General features: G+C 37.4%; 1 protein-coding gene across 1 annotated transcript in view; it reads right to left on the minus strand.

The window, feature by feature from the left end:
• Positions 1-217: 217 nt before the first annotated feature.
• LOC127619678 (transcription factor HIVEP3-like) overlaps positions 218-13,905 on the minus strand; it is a 43,125-nt gene continuing 29,437 nt past the window's right edge. Inside the window, exons 6-7 of the mRNA XM_052092630.1 lie at positions 7,457-8,121; positions 218-2,160 (exon numbers count right to left, since the gene is read on the minus strand). Of these exons, the coding sequence (XP_051948590.1) occupies positions 1,609-2,160; positions 7,457-8,121 (1,217 nt within the window). The 3' untranslated portion in view covers positions 218-1,608. The remainder of the gene's footprint in view (positions 2,161-7,456; positions 8,122-13,905) is intronic.

Below are 13,905 nucleotides of genomic sequence, written 5' to 3' on the forward strand. Positions count from 1 at the left end.
AGAAGACGCCTTAAGACTCTCATGAATGTGTGTGAAGTTTTAAAAAATATCTGATATTTTGACATTTTTATGAAAACATTCAAATTAAGTTATCATTAGAAAACTTCTTGATATTTGTAACTTAAAATTCATGATATATATATATATATATTTTAATGAATGATTAAGTTGTTCAAGGTTATTATTATATTATCAATATTATATTAATTATTTAGTTTAAAGTGCAACAGACATTAAGTGATTCAATATTTTTTCTTTTTATAGAAAATGCTATTTTTGTTTTTCAAAAATGTATGAAACCAATGGACACAAATGTTACATTTTTACAAACTTGATACCTGTGTTTTAACCCTGTAAAGCCTGACATATGAAATAATTGTTAGAAAATTCAGATTTGTTTTTACATTAAACTGTTTTAGTACCATTAGACAAACGATAAAACAAAATCTAAAAGTTTTTCTTCGCCCATACGTGCTACAGTGGTACATCTTGGGGTATTATCTGAGGACTCATCGGGCTTTTCAGAGAGACCAAATGTTTGAGAGTTTGGCCATGACAACTTCCTCTCCTTGAGCTATAAATATGGATTAATATGTATCACAGTTCAATTCAGCACATCAAATACAATATGAAAAATATATTCTTTTTTCAATAAACCATTTTATCATATGAATTTATAAATGTTATGCACCAAACATTGTATTGACATTTAAAAAAAGGAAATTGTAAAACTTTTTTGCTCAGTCTCTAGAACTTATGGTAAGATGACATCATAATAGCTTGTAATGTAAAATAATGAGATTTTTTATAATGACAGAACATAAAGCATATGTGAAAATACACAGAAAAAATAGTTCACACTTTAAATATATTGTATAAATAGCATGTCAGAATTTTAAAGCTCTGAGATTTCTTATTTTTTTGTGGGCATGAATGTAATGGTGATTGAGAGATATAAATCAAATACCTGCTGTATCACATTTGATCCATGAATTTCAACAGGCTTTTACAATAAAATAATATACAAACATTTAGCCAAGCACAAGTTGCTTATATTCAGTAAATACTCATTTTAAAATATCAGTAACAATATAATAAATACTGTAACATTTTAAAAATATTTTTGCATCAAGATGTGCCCGGAAACGTCCACTAGGTGGCAGCTGACATCTAGTACATTGCAGAAAACAGGATATATTTTTGGGCTAAATTTGTATTATGTTGATGCACAGGCTTTAGTGTATCAAATTTGATACAGGCGGTGTTATAGGATTAAACTAGATTTTCGAAGATTTCTCTTTTTTATCATTGCGGACAACATTATTTGTTGCAATTTATTCAAAGATTAGGAATCTAGAGCGGAGGGAAAGATTTTCAGTGAAAAACTAATTTGGTCTGAATATGGTGAATAAGACATGATAAATTTTATGATATTTTATGGTTCTTTTTGTCACTTTGGAGGTTCAAGAGCATTACTTCCCATTCACTTTCATTGTATGGAAAAGAGAAATGTGAACCTTTTTTGTCACACAGGTGTGGAAAGATAGGAATGCACATGTAAATGATTACAGAATGTTCATTTCTGGGTTAACCTTTAACTCTTAGTGTTCATGGACTATCTGCTGATTGTGGTTTCTTAGGACTATGAGAATGCTTTCTCTGCTTTGCTTGAGAGATACACTTCCAAGTTGTCATGGGAACACTTGGAACCACCCTGTTTTTCAATACAACCTCCGTAGGAACCACTTCCTGTACCTGCTCCTTGTCTTCATCTGAGGAAGTGTCAGAACTTTTTGAACTCATCTCCACGGACGGCTCCGTGAACACTATCAGATGATTTTTATGATAAGGAACTTCTACTGGAGGACTCCCTTCAGCCCCTTTCTCTGTCTTCAGCACTGTGACCCTCATCTGAGCCACACTGCGATTCAGAGATGCGCTTCTGAGGAGCATATTGGAACGTGGCTGGACCATCTGGATTCCTCCTATAGGAATAGTGAGGCTAAGATTGGGAATTGTCGCTTGGGGCTGGGAGTGCAAAGGCAGGTGGCTTAACACTAGCTGGCCTGCCCTGGGCTGCAGGTTCCTGGAGAGACGGCCGTGTGGTGGAGGCCAAGATTGTGCCATGTTCATCCTTCTCTGAGGACTGTGTGTCTTCTCCTGGAGGGAAGCCAAAAAAACAGTTTTAAGGAAAATCATCTTGTGGTTTGCTGGAAATTGTAGTATACAGGGTTGTGCCCAAATTCAGAATTGAATTTAGAATGCCAATTCTAAACTGACTCCAATTATTCATAATAAATATGGTATATTCTTACAATCTAATGGTGAACAGAATATATATATATATATATATATATATATATATATATATATATATAATCCTAACTTTGTAAGCATGTAATTCTGGTTCTGTTAACACTATCTTCCTTTAAAAAAAAAATAAAAAATTTCCAACTAGATGGAAGCAAGTACAAGAACAAAATATTTTCCTCTATCACCTGCCATCACAAATGCAGATCTGAAATATAGGCGCCGCATTTTAGCGTCACAGATGTGCTCGTTCATAGACATTCAGTCTTATTTTCAATTTAAGCACCACCCTTGTTGCTTCATTGAACATCTTGGCCTCTGAGTGGACTAGAAGCTCAGTCTAGGTGTCATTAGAAATTAGAGATTCTCCTCTTTGCATTGATTTATACAATTTTATCATCAATAGCCAATAACATCTTTTTCTGAAGATTTGTTTAGCAGGTTTTTCCTACTGGACTGCATATTTTGTTCTGGACGTAAGATATAACATTGGATATATCATTGAATTGTTCAGCCAAGCAAGCTCACAGACAAGTAAAAATGTCTAATTTTGTAGAAAACTGCCTAAGGTAAAAGCAGATATAAAGTTTTTGGCTACTTGGGGCTTACACCTGCATTGTTCGGCACATAAATAAGACATTTGAATTCACTTAGTGATTCTTTTGACTAAGTAACCTATACAGTTACATTACTGAGAATGAGCTTTCATTTGATATATGACTTGTCCATTTAAGTGCTATGTGAAAGTCTTTTACATTCACATTAATATTTCTACCACATTACCTCTAGTTTCGTTTTTTTCATCGCGGATGTTTTCAGCCCTTATTTTGTTACTGTATGTAACATAAATGCAAAATTGATTGTTTTCTGTGAAAGGTTCCAATTATAAGCTTTTAAATTATACCCTATATGTCTGATTTATTTATCCAGGGACATTTTAAGCATAAACTTATTTCGCAATATTATACCCCCCTACACCTGGACTGCCTGCATGTCCATATAGTTTAAAGTGTTAAGATAAATATGTCTAATCAGTTGAGAAAATTATTAGTCATAATTAATAAAAATTATTTATGTTTTGTCACATCACAGAGTGTGATGTTGAGTAATAAACTAATGATATTTCATGACACAGTGACACGTTTGAGAAAAAAATATATCTGAAAATCTTAAAAAAGATAAAGGTATGGGGGCCTGGGTAGTTCAGTGAGTAAAGACGCTGACTACCACCCCTGGAGTTCACTATCCAGGGCGTGCTGAGTAACTCCAGCCAGGTCTCCTAAGCAACCAAATTGGCCCGGTTGCTAGGGAGGGTAGAGTCACATGGGGTAACCTCCTCATGGCCGCTATAATGTGGTTTGTTCTCTGTGGGGCGCGTTCAACAAGCCACGTGATACGATGTGCGGGTTGACGTCTCAGATGCAGAGCTGGGATTCGTCCTCCACCACCCGGATTGAGGTGAATCACTACACAACCATGAGGACTTAAAAGCACATTGGGAATTGGGCATTCCAAATTGGGAGAAAAAGGGAGAGAAAAAGGTACAACACTGTGTACTTCTTTCATGAGGGAATAAACTACAATCTCATGAATTATTGTGAATGACATAATCAAATTAAAACTATTGATAAGTATAGAAACAATACACCTGTATTCAGTTGTATGCAAATATACAAGTATTTTGAGTGTGTAGGGAGACCAACGATATATATTTTTTATTTTAAATGAAGTAGTTCAACAGAAGCATATACAATCTCAGAGTTCATGGTAGGTATGTCTTTAAAGGTTTTTAAGTCATTGATCAAAATTAATTCCTTTATGGAGAAAAGGAATGGCATTTTTACTTTTGGAATCAATTCCACTTTTTAAGCCCAAAGTATACTTTGGTCAGACGCGAACGCTAGGCGGCTGCGTACGGGATGCATGATGCTAATTTCGTCATCAGCAGAGTGCTTGAGCACTGAAAGCGCAAGGCCCATTTTTTCAAACCGTGCATACTGAAAAGTATGCACGTGTCTGGAATTAATTGCACTAATCAGAGGGTCCACAAGGTGGCAACACTCACAATTGAGGCATTGCTGTCATGAAGAAGTGCTAGATGACGACATAATCACCGCTAAACTATAGGAGAGGAATGTGAAAACAACAACAGTGGATGTGCAAGTCAAGAGTGTGTATGTGAGGAGGTCAGGAGACACCTGCATTTTTGATACCTGACATATTTATGGGCCTAAACTCTTGAAGATAAATAGTCCAGTCTCTCATTGCAATCGTAGCGGGCATGCGCCAATGCATGTGTATGCGCGCACAGTCAAATTAAGTATATTGGAAAGGCTAGCGTTCAACTGTACGCAGACTCTAAGCATTCACGTCAAAACCGAAGTTTACTTTGGGCTTTTTCATTCCAATTCAATATCCTGTGAAGCACGACCAATCCAATAAAACATTCCAAAAAGAGAAACAGTTCTGAAATTCAACATTTTGCTCAACCGTAGAAGTATCACCATTAGAGCAGACATAATCTTACTCTATAAAAGGGGTCTACAGCCACAAATTATTTTTTTAATTATTAAACAAAATTATAACATCAAGTTAACTTCAAACAATGTTAAAGTTGAGCAGCTAAAAACTTTGTGGTCATTATTTTAATGGTTTTACAATAGAAGCATCATAAAGTATGTAAATAGGGCTAATATGGTGCTATATGCATATTTTGAAAGGCCAGGCTTAAAACACAACACTCAATTTAATACAATATGTAACAGGGGGTCTTTTTTCCATCTCTCTATCCATCAAGGAGTCCTTGGCCTGCAAAAGCAGTGTTGGACAGCTCGAGATAGTCCTGGTTCATCCCAAATTTGTCTTTCAGACAGGAGATGGCTTTCTATTTCTAGCAAAGGTGTGCTACTAAAACAACACATGGTGTGCTTTCGGCATCCGGAAATGTATTTTGGAGATTTATTTTGGATATATTTGGCTGTCTTGTTTTCAAATGAATTGCCTTTTGTACACACATTAAAAACATCTTTCTATGTGGCCAAGACATATTTAGAAAAAAAATAAATAAATAAAAAAGAGAAAGAAAGCACCTCCATATTTATCTATCAAGATTAGAAATCCACAATTTACATACTATTCAAAGACAGCTAGATGGTCGGTAAAAGTGAGCAAAACAGAATGTTCTGTACGCAGCTTCATGGCTCATTCTCACAAAATGATGTCATTTGGGTCCCTGTGATTTACTACTTTATAAATTATATACACACACACACACACACACACACACACACACACACACACACACACACACACACACATATCATATCAGTCATTGTATTTGAGTGAGACCAAAGACATGTTTTGACCACAAGGCTCAAACTAGGGATGCACTAATCCGATACCTGGATCAGTATCAGCTCCTATACTGAAGCTTTTAGACGGATAGGGTATCGGTCCGATGAGCCCGATCCAAATCCGATACTATGTGTTAGTCATGTTCTTTACTGTCAAGCTCCAAAAATATTGTTTTTTTTTTTTTTATAGTTTTATTCGGAACTCCATATCAACAGATTATTTTCATTTTATAGTCAAAATAGTGTTTAAATAGATGAATTAACTTGAATCAAATGAAAATAACAATTAATTTTCAATAAATATTGTTTTTATCAGATTAAATGCTTATACACAGAACCTCACAGCACAATTCAAAATACAGCATTGGAGTAATAATTTGTCAAATAAAGTGCTGCATAACAGAGCATCACAGATGTGAGATATTGCTTAAATATAATACAATTGCTATTGATTTATTATTATTATTATTAGTAGTAGTAGTAATACAGTGAATATGACATAACTTTACAATAGTGATATATTTGTCATGCTTTGTTAATATAAATTAAGCTTTTATTTTGACAGCTTTTATTTTGAAGTTTTTCTGTGTGATGACAGTAGGTTTTCAGTTGGGAAAACTTGGTCGCTATGTGACTCAAAGGGTTTATAAAACTTCAAAAATCTGCTACTAAATAAGTATGTAGTCTGTATGTGCCTCACGTTACAAAGTGAATTTGACTATATATTTATCTCATTAAATTGCAGTAAAATTATCTCACTAGTACATAAAGTGATTATGCGAATTTGTGCGCTGATTGTTTACGTAATGACATTCATTAGTCAGATGGTATCGTTTTTGGTATCAGAAAAGTTTTTATGAGCACGAGTACATGAGTTTGGTATCAGACACGATTCTGATACCAGTATCGGGACATCCCTAAAATGAATTACAAACTTACTGAGACATGGATGAAATAATGAAACACATTAAAGGAATATTCCGGGAAAGAACAAATAGTTGCACTTTACAATGAGGTTCCATGAAATAACAATGACCAATTCATTGTTTTACAGCATTTATTAATCTTGGTAAATGTTAATTTCAACATATATGTAACAGCTTAAGAATAGGCAAGGAGGAGGCGGGAACCGGCTGAACAGTCTGCATAAAGTTTAATTAACACATGAGCTTAGAACACAAGACGAATACACCATGTGGCGTCTCCGACCCCCCTTTATTTCGCTCTCCCGCTGATCATCTGATTCAGTGCCGGCCATGCTCCCTCACTGCCCGGCCATGCCCTCCTCCTCGTCACACTCCTCCCCACCCCCAGGGTGCCACTAGACTGACTTACTCCAACCCCCCGCCCATCTCTGGAGGGGAGACGCTGCCCTTCCGGCCATTCTGTCAGCCGGTGGTCCACACCGCCTATTGCGAACCTGAGGGAGAGACAAGGGGATGCGTGGGGAGAGGAAAAGGGCGCGCAGGAGACTCAGCGCCGAAGGTGCACCCTCATGGCCCGGCCATGCCCTCCTCCTTGTCACAATTTAGTAATACATTTTTAAACTCAAAAGTTGTATATGTTAATATTAGTTAATGCACTATGAACTAACATTAACTAACTAACATGAATAAAGATTAATAAATGCTGCAAAAAACCATATAGTTCATTGTTAATTTATGATACCTAATGCATTCACTAATGTTAACCAATGGAACCTAATTGTAAAGTGTTACCAGAAAAAAATTGTTTTTGCCTTTGTAAAGGAATAATCAGCCATAAATAGTTTCAATGAAAATAAGAAAGCTCACCAGTTTAGTCTTGGGGTTCAGTCTGTTGGGTGAGGCCTTTGTTAAATCTCTGGGTCTGTCAACTTGGTACTGAATAGTTACACTGGCTCCAACGGTCAAGGCAAATGGACAACTTGGCGATGAAGGATGTATGGGGGAAAGGGCTATGATGGGGGACACAAGTCTCTCAGGAAACGCTGAAGTAGGACAACTTATAGGAGACAGTGAGGACTGACAACAAGATGGAGCAAGACTAAGTCTGGGAGAGGGACAGCGTAAAGGAGACAGCTCTCGTCCAGGAGACTGTGGCAAAGCAGGGGACATTTGTAGATCCGGAGAGAGGCTGCGAATGGGGGATGAGCATCTCCCTGTGGTGGGTTCCAGATGTGGAAGCGTTACTATGGACTTTGTGGTCTTAGGTGAGGCAGCTTCTCCATTGTGTCCTGGCCTCCTGGGACTCAAACTGTCAGGGACTGTGGGATTCTGCTCCCAGCCGGGGTTGGAGAGGCCTGAGAGCTCGTGATTTTCACTGGAGAGACGTCTGCTCACATAGGACGCAGAGGAGCGAGAGATCTGTTCATCATCCTCATCATAATCTTCAGTCTCCTCAAGGTCGCTCTCCTCAGCATCAGAAAACTGATGCTCCACCACCACCTCTGTCTCAAAGAAATGTTTTCCTCTCTCACCTACAGAGAGAGAGAAATTGTGTTAGACTACGCAAATTTAAAACAAAGAAAATCATTAAAGTATAACAGGGACATAACCAAATAAATTCTTTCAATTGGACTTAATAATAAATACACACACACACACACACACACACACATGTTGTGTTTCCATGTTTTATGGGGACTTTCCATAGACATAATGGTTTTTATACTGTACAAACTTTATATTCTATCCCTAAACCTAACCCTACCCCTAAACCTAACCCTCACAGAAAACTTTCTGCATTTTTACATTTTCAAAAACATAATTTAGTATGATTTATAAGCTGTTTTCCTCATGGGGACCGACAAAATGTCCCCACAAGGTCAAAAATTTCGGGTTTTACTATCCTCATGGGGACATTTGGTCCCCACAAAGTGATAAATACACGCTCACACACACACACACACACACACACACACACACACACACACAAAACCGGTCAAAAGTTTTGAAACACTTACACATTCTTGAGAAAACATAAATGTTTTAATCCCAAACATTAATTTTGCAAATAGAATAGTAGAACAGGGAGCCCTGTAACAGATGGCATGGCCCTCACACCAAATATTGATTTAGCTCTTTTTCTGTTTACTGGTCTTTGTATGACATTAATTGATTAATGAAAACTATTTATGTCATTTTTTTTTTTTAAGAAATCCTCACTTTGAAAGTTATTCACAAGTGCCTAAAACTTTTGCACAGCACTGTATATACATATACTTGTGGCCAAAAGTTTGGAATAATGTGCAGATTTTGGAAAGAAATTTGTACTTTTATTCACCAAAATGGAATTCAACTGATCACAATATATAGTCAGGACATCAATAACATGAACAATTACTATTACAATTTGAAAATAAAAACTACTGAAACTTAAACTACTTCAAAGTGTTCTCATCCAAAATTCTCCACATGCAGCAATGACAGCTTTGCAGATCCTTGACATTCTAGCTGTCAGTTTGTCCAGATACTCAGGTGACCTTTCACCCCACACTTCCTGTAGCACTTGCCATAGATGTGTCAGGCACTTCTCACGCACCTTACAGTCTAGCTGATCCCACAAAATATCCATAACACTATTTTCCAATTATCTGTTGTCCAATGTCTGTGTTTCTTTGCCCACTCTAACCTTTTATTTGTATTTTTCTGAATCAAAAGTATTTTTCTTTGCAATTCTTTCCATAAGGCTGCACCCCTGAGTCTTCTCCTTACTGTTGTACATGAAACTGGTGTTGAGCGGGTAGAATTCAATGAAGCTGTCAGCTGAGGACATGTGAGGTGTCTATTTCTCAAACTAGAGACTCTGATGTACTTATCCTCTTGTTTAGTTGTACATCTGGTCTTCCACATCTCTTTCTGTCCTTGTTAGAGACAGTTGTCCTTTGTCTTTGAAAACTGTAGTGTGTAACTTTGTATGAAATCTTTCAAGCATTGTATTGCCTTCATACTTCAAAACAACGATTGATTGACGAGTTTCTAGATCAGGTGTCGGGAACCTTTTTTCACTAAGGTGCCAATTTTTACATTTCTCGTTGATGCATTTTTTCAAAAGAGCCATGCCACAAACAAATAATTTACTATTTTCAAAAACAAAGTTTTTCTATAAAATAAAATGTTTATATTGCCCATTGACTACTCAAAAACAAACAAATGTGCAAATATGAATAGGTAACATGTTGCAATATTTGTGCAGGTCTCCATAAAATTACTTCATTCCCCTTTGGGCTTGACGATATGTAAACAACATTTGAATGATAATCTAAAATATCAATATCCGATTATATGGTCAATCCCCAAGGTCGGTGAATATTTTTTCTTTATTGATTTTGTTTGAAAAATGTATTTATTGAAACACAAAAACTTGAACAAAAGACATTTCTAAATTCAATTTGCACTTCAAACAAAACTAAAAAGCAATACAAATAATTAAGTGATCATTTTTTTTTTATATATAACCACCTCCACAAATCTAAACATTTACCATCTAGTATCAGTATTCGGAAACAGGTGAAAATAATAATAAATAATAAATAAGCCTAAAAAATTCTTGTTCACAAAAAATGCTGCCAAATGTGTGTTCTTATTGAATGTGTTTGTATTGCGTTTTGGTAATACAGTTTATGCTGCCTTAAGAAAAAAAATAGAACTCAATTTTAGGTTCAAGGTGAAGGTGTCTTGTATTACCTTATGATTTAATCACTTTCATCTTTATTTATTTAATACAGATATACCTGTATATATTACTGAACCTGCAGAGTTGTGTTCACAATGTGTAAGAGTGAACTAAACTCACAGTAGAAGCCTTTAATTTGGTCACACGTTATACATATATTTTTGCATATATACAGTGAAATGTATTGGTTTTCACATATCCCAGCTAAGCTGGGGTCATAATGCAGGGTCAGCCCTGAAGTCTACTCTTGGAGCAGATAGGGTCAAGGGCCTTGCTCAAGGGCCCAACAGTGGCATCTTAGCGGTGCTGGGGCTTGAACCCCCGACCTTCTGGTCAGTAACCAAAAGCCTCAACAGCTGAGCCACCACTGGCCCTAATGAGATGATCGGAGATTATTTGCAGCATTCTCATAGACTACATTATTCAGTTTTCAGTTGAATAAAACAGAGAAAAAGGAGTGATAACTCTTTACATGCACTTGTTTCACGAGACAGGGTCCCGCTGCACACCTCTGAACAGTGAATCAGACACGAGTATTGACGGCTTTTCTTTTGTCTGTTCTTAAAAATATAATAAAGTGTTTCTTCAAACACATCAGCATTTCTTGTCATGTGTCACTCTGAGACTCCTTTTGCAGGTAGATGAGCAAAATTACTCGTGCATGAAATGCATTTGGAGAGGAGCTCGTGAACTGGATCGAGTCTCATCGCATTTTGTGGATGCTATATCACACCGTTTACACATTAAAAAAAAAACAAACGTTCATAAAATCGCTTGTAGTAAATGCTCTTGTCAGCATCAAATCAGACGCGCATCAGCGGCTTTTCTTTCGCTTGTTTTTCAAAATATAATCACGTTTCGTCAAACGTGTGTCTTTGTGTCTAATGTCTTGTTATATAACACTCCAAGAAGTCTTACAGGTCACCTTCCACAGTGGCTGGTACATCAGCAAAATATTCTGCATGAAAAATCTGCATTCGGCGGGTGTTCATTTCAAACCTTGTTCACCAGAAGTAGGCTGTAAAATTCAGGAGAAAGAAAATCAAAACCGTGTCATTGACTTCAAGCTTTGCAATCGCACCCACACTTTCTGTTGGAAAAGTATCACAAGAAAGTTTTAAACGTTCATGTGTTGGTGAATGGTGAGAGACCCGGCGAGCCACTTGATTTTTAACAAAGAGCCACACATGGCTCGCGAGCCATAGGTTCCCGACCCCTGTTCTAGAGAAAACAGTTTCTTTCTAGCCATTTTTGACCTAATATTGACCTCAAGACATGTCAGTCTATTGCATACTGTGGCAACTCAAAAACAAACACAAAGCCAATGTTAATCTATGAACCAAATAGCTTTCAGTTGTGCTTGATATACTGGCAAGTGATTTTCTACTACCAAATGATCAATTTAGCATGATTACTCAAGGATAAGGTGTTGGAGTGGTGTCTGCTGTCTACATTTGATTAAAAATGACTTTTCAAATAGTGATGGTGCTGTTTTTATATCAGTAATGTCCTGACTGTACTTTGTGATAAGTTGAATGCCACTTTGGTGAATTAAAGTACAAATTTCCTTCTGAAACAGCAAAATCTCTACATTATTCCAAACTTATATACACACACACACACACACACACACACACACACACACACACACACACACACACACACACACACACACACACACACACACACACACACACACACCATTAAAACCACCTGCCTACTATCATATAGGTCCCCTTTGTGCACCAGAACAGCTCTGACCCATCGAGGCTCCACAAGACCTCTGAAGGTCTGTAGTATGTGGCACCAAGATGTTAGCAGCAGTTACTTCAAGTCCTGTAAATTGCAGGGTGGGGACTCCATGGATCGGACTTGTTGGTTCATCACATCCCATTGATGCTCAATTGAATTGAGATCTGGGGAATTTGGATGCCAAGTCAACACCTTGAACTCTTGGTCATACTTGAACTCATTGCTCCATGGTCTAGTTCTGACTCTCACATGCCCATTGTAAGCGCTTTCGGCAGTGGACAGGGGTTTGCATGGGCACTCTGACCAGTATGCGGCAATGCAGCCCCATACGCTGCAAGCTGCGTGCACGTTGTGTTCTGACACCTTTCTATAATGGCAGCATTAAGTTTTTCATCAATATGTACTAAAGTAGCTCTTCTGTGGGATCAGACAAGACGGGCTACCCTTCACTCTCCACATGCATCAATGAGCCTTGGGTGCCCATGACCCTATTGCCAGTTCACCGGTTGTCCTTCCTTGGACCACTTTTGGTAGGTACTAACCACTGCATACCGGGAATACCCCACAAGACCTGCTGTTTTGGAGATGTTCTGACTCAGCAATTACAATTTGGCCCTTGTCAAAGTCTCTCAGATTCTTATGCTTGCCCCTTTTTCCTGCTTCCATCATAAGAAATTCAAGAACTGACACTTGCTGCCTAATATATACCATCCTTGACAGGTGCCATTGTAACGAGATAATATTGGCAATGTGAAGAGCGGTGCCTGGTTTCCTCCAGACATGACGCTTGCCAATCAGGCCAAAGAGATCAATCTTTGTTTCATCAGACCAGAGAATTTTGTTTATCATGGTCTGAGAGTCCTTCAGGTGGCTTTTGGCAAACTCCAGGTGGGCTGTAATGTGCCTTTTACTGAGGAGTGTTTTCCGTCTGGACACTCTACCATACAGGCATGATAGTTGGAGTGCTGCAGAGATGGTTGTTCTTCTGGAAGGTTCTCCTCTCTCCACAGAGAAACGCTGGAGCTCTGTCAGAGTGACCATCGGGTTCTTGGTCACCTCCCTCACTAAGGCCCTTCTCCCCCGACCGCTCAGTTTGGCCGGGCGGCTAGCTCTAGGAAGAGTCCTGGTGGTTCCAAACTTCTTCCATTTACGGATGATGGAAGCCACTGTGCTCATTGGGACCTTCAATGCTACTATATATATATATATAGTAGCATTGAATATATATAGTAGCACAGTACTATATATATATATATATATATAGTACTGTGCAAAAGTACTTGTTAAAAATGTTGCATACTGAGGATGTCTTCAAAAATAATGCCATAAATAGTTTTCATTTATCACTTATATTGCAATATCAGGGCAGACGAGTAAGGCGTTGATTAGACAATACAAAGAGTGGGTTTAAAAGCCAGTATATAGTTTGTTTTATTCTCTATCACTGAACAATCCTACAGTTGACCGCAATACATTGTGCAATTGAGTTTGTCAATCTTTCCTTACAGGCCGCTTTGTTTTTGTTCTGTCTCTGCTTTTTAAAATTATATTGTCAGTCTATTTATGTCACATTTTTTATCTTCTCACTGGTTTTCAGTGTCATGAACATCATGTTTAAATCATGTTTAAAAATATTTAAGTCCTTTTTTTACTATAAACTCTTATCCCTGCATTGTATGGGGCGATATGCACAAAGAATGCAAATTGCCCCAAAAAAAAAAAAGACTGTAAAAGTGAAAGATTGATAGTAAAAAAGGACTTAAATTTTGATCTGTTTCACCTAAATTTATTATATCAGTTCCAAAGATATGGATTTAACCACTGGAGTCTTATG

This window comes from Xyrauchen texanus, chromosome 26 (genome assembly GCF_025860055.1).
Source record: "Xyrauchen texanus isolate HMW12.3.18 chromosome 26, RBS_HiC_50CHRs, whole genome shotgun sequence".
Lineage (NCBI taxonomy): Eukaryota > Metazoa > Chordata > Actinopteri > Cypriniformes > Catostomidae > Xyrauchen > Xyrauchen texanus.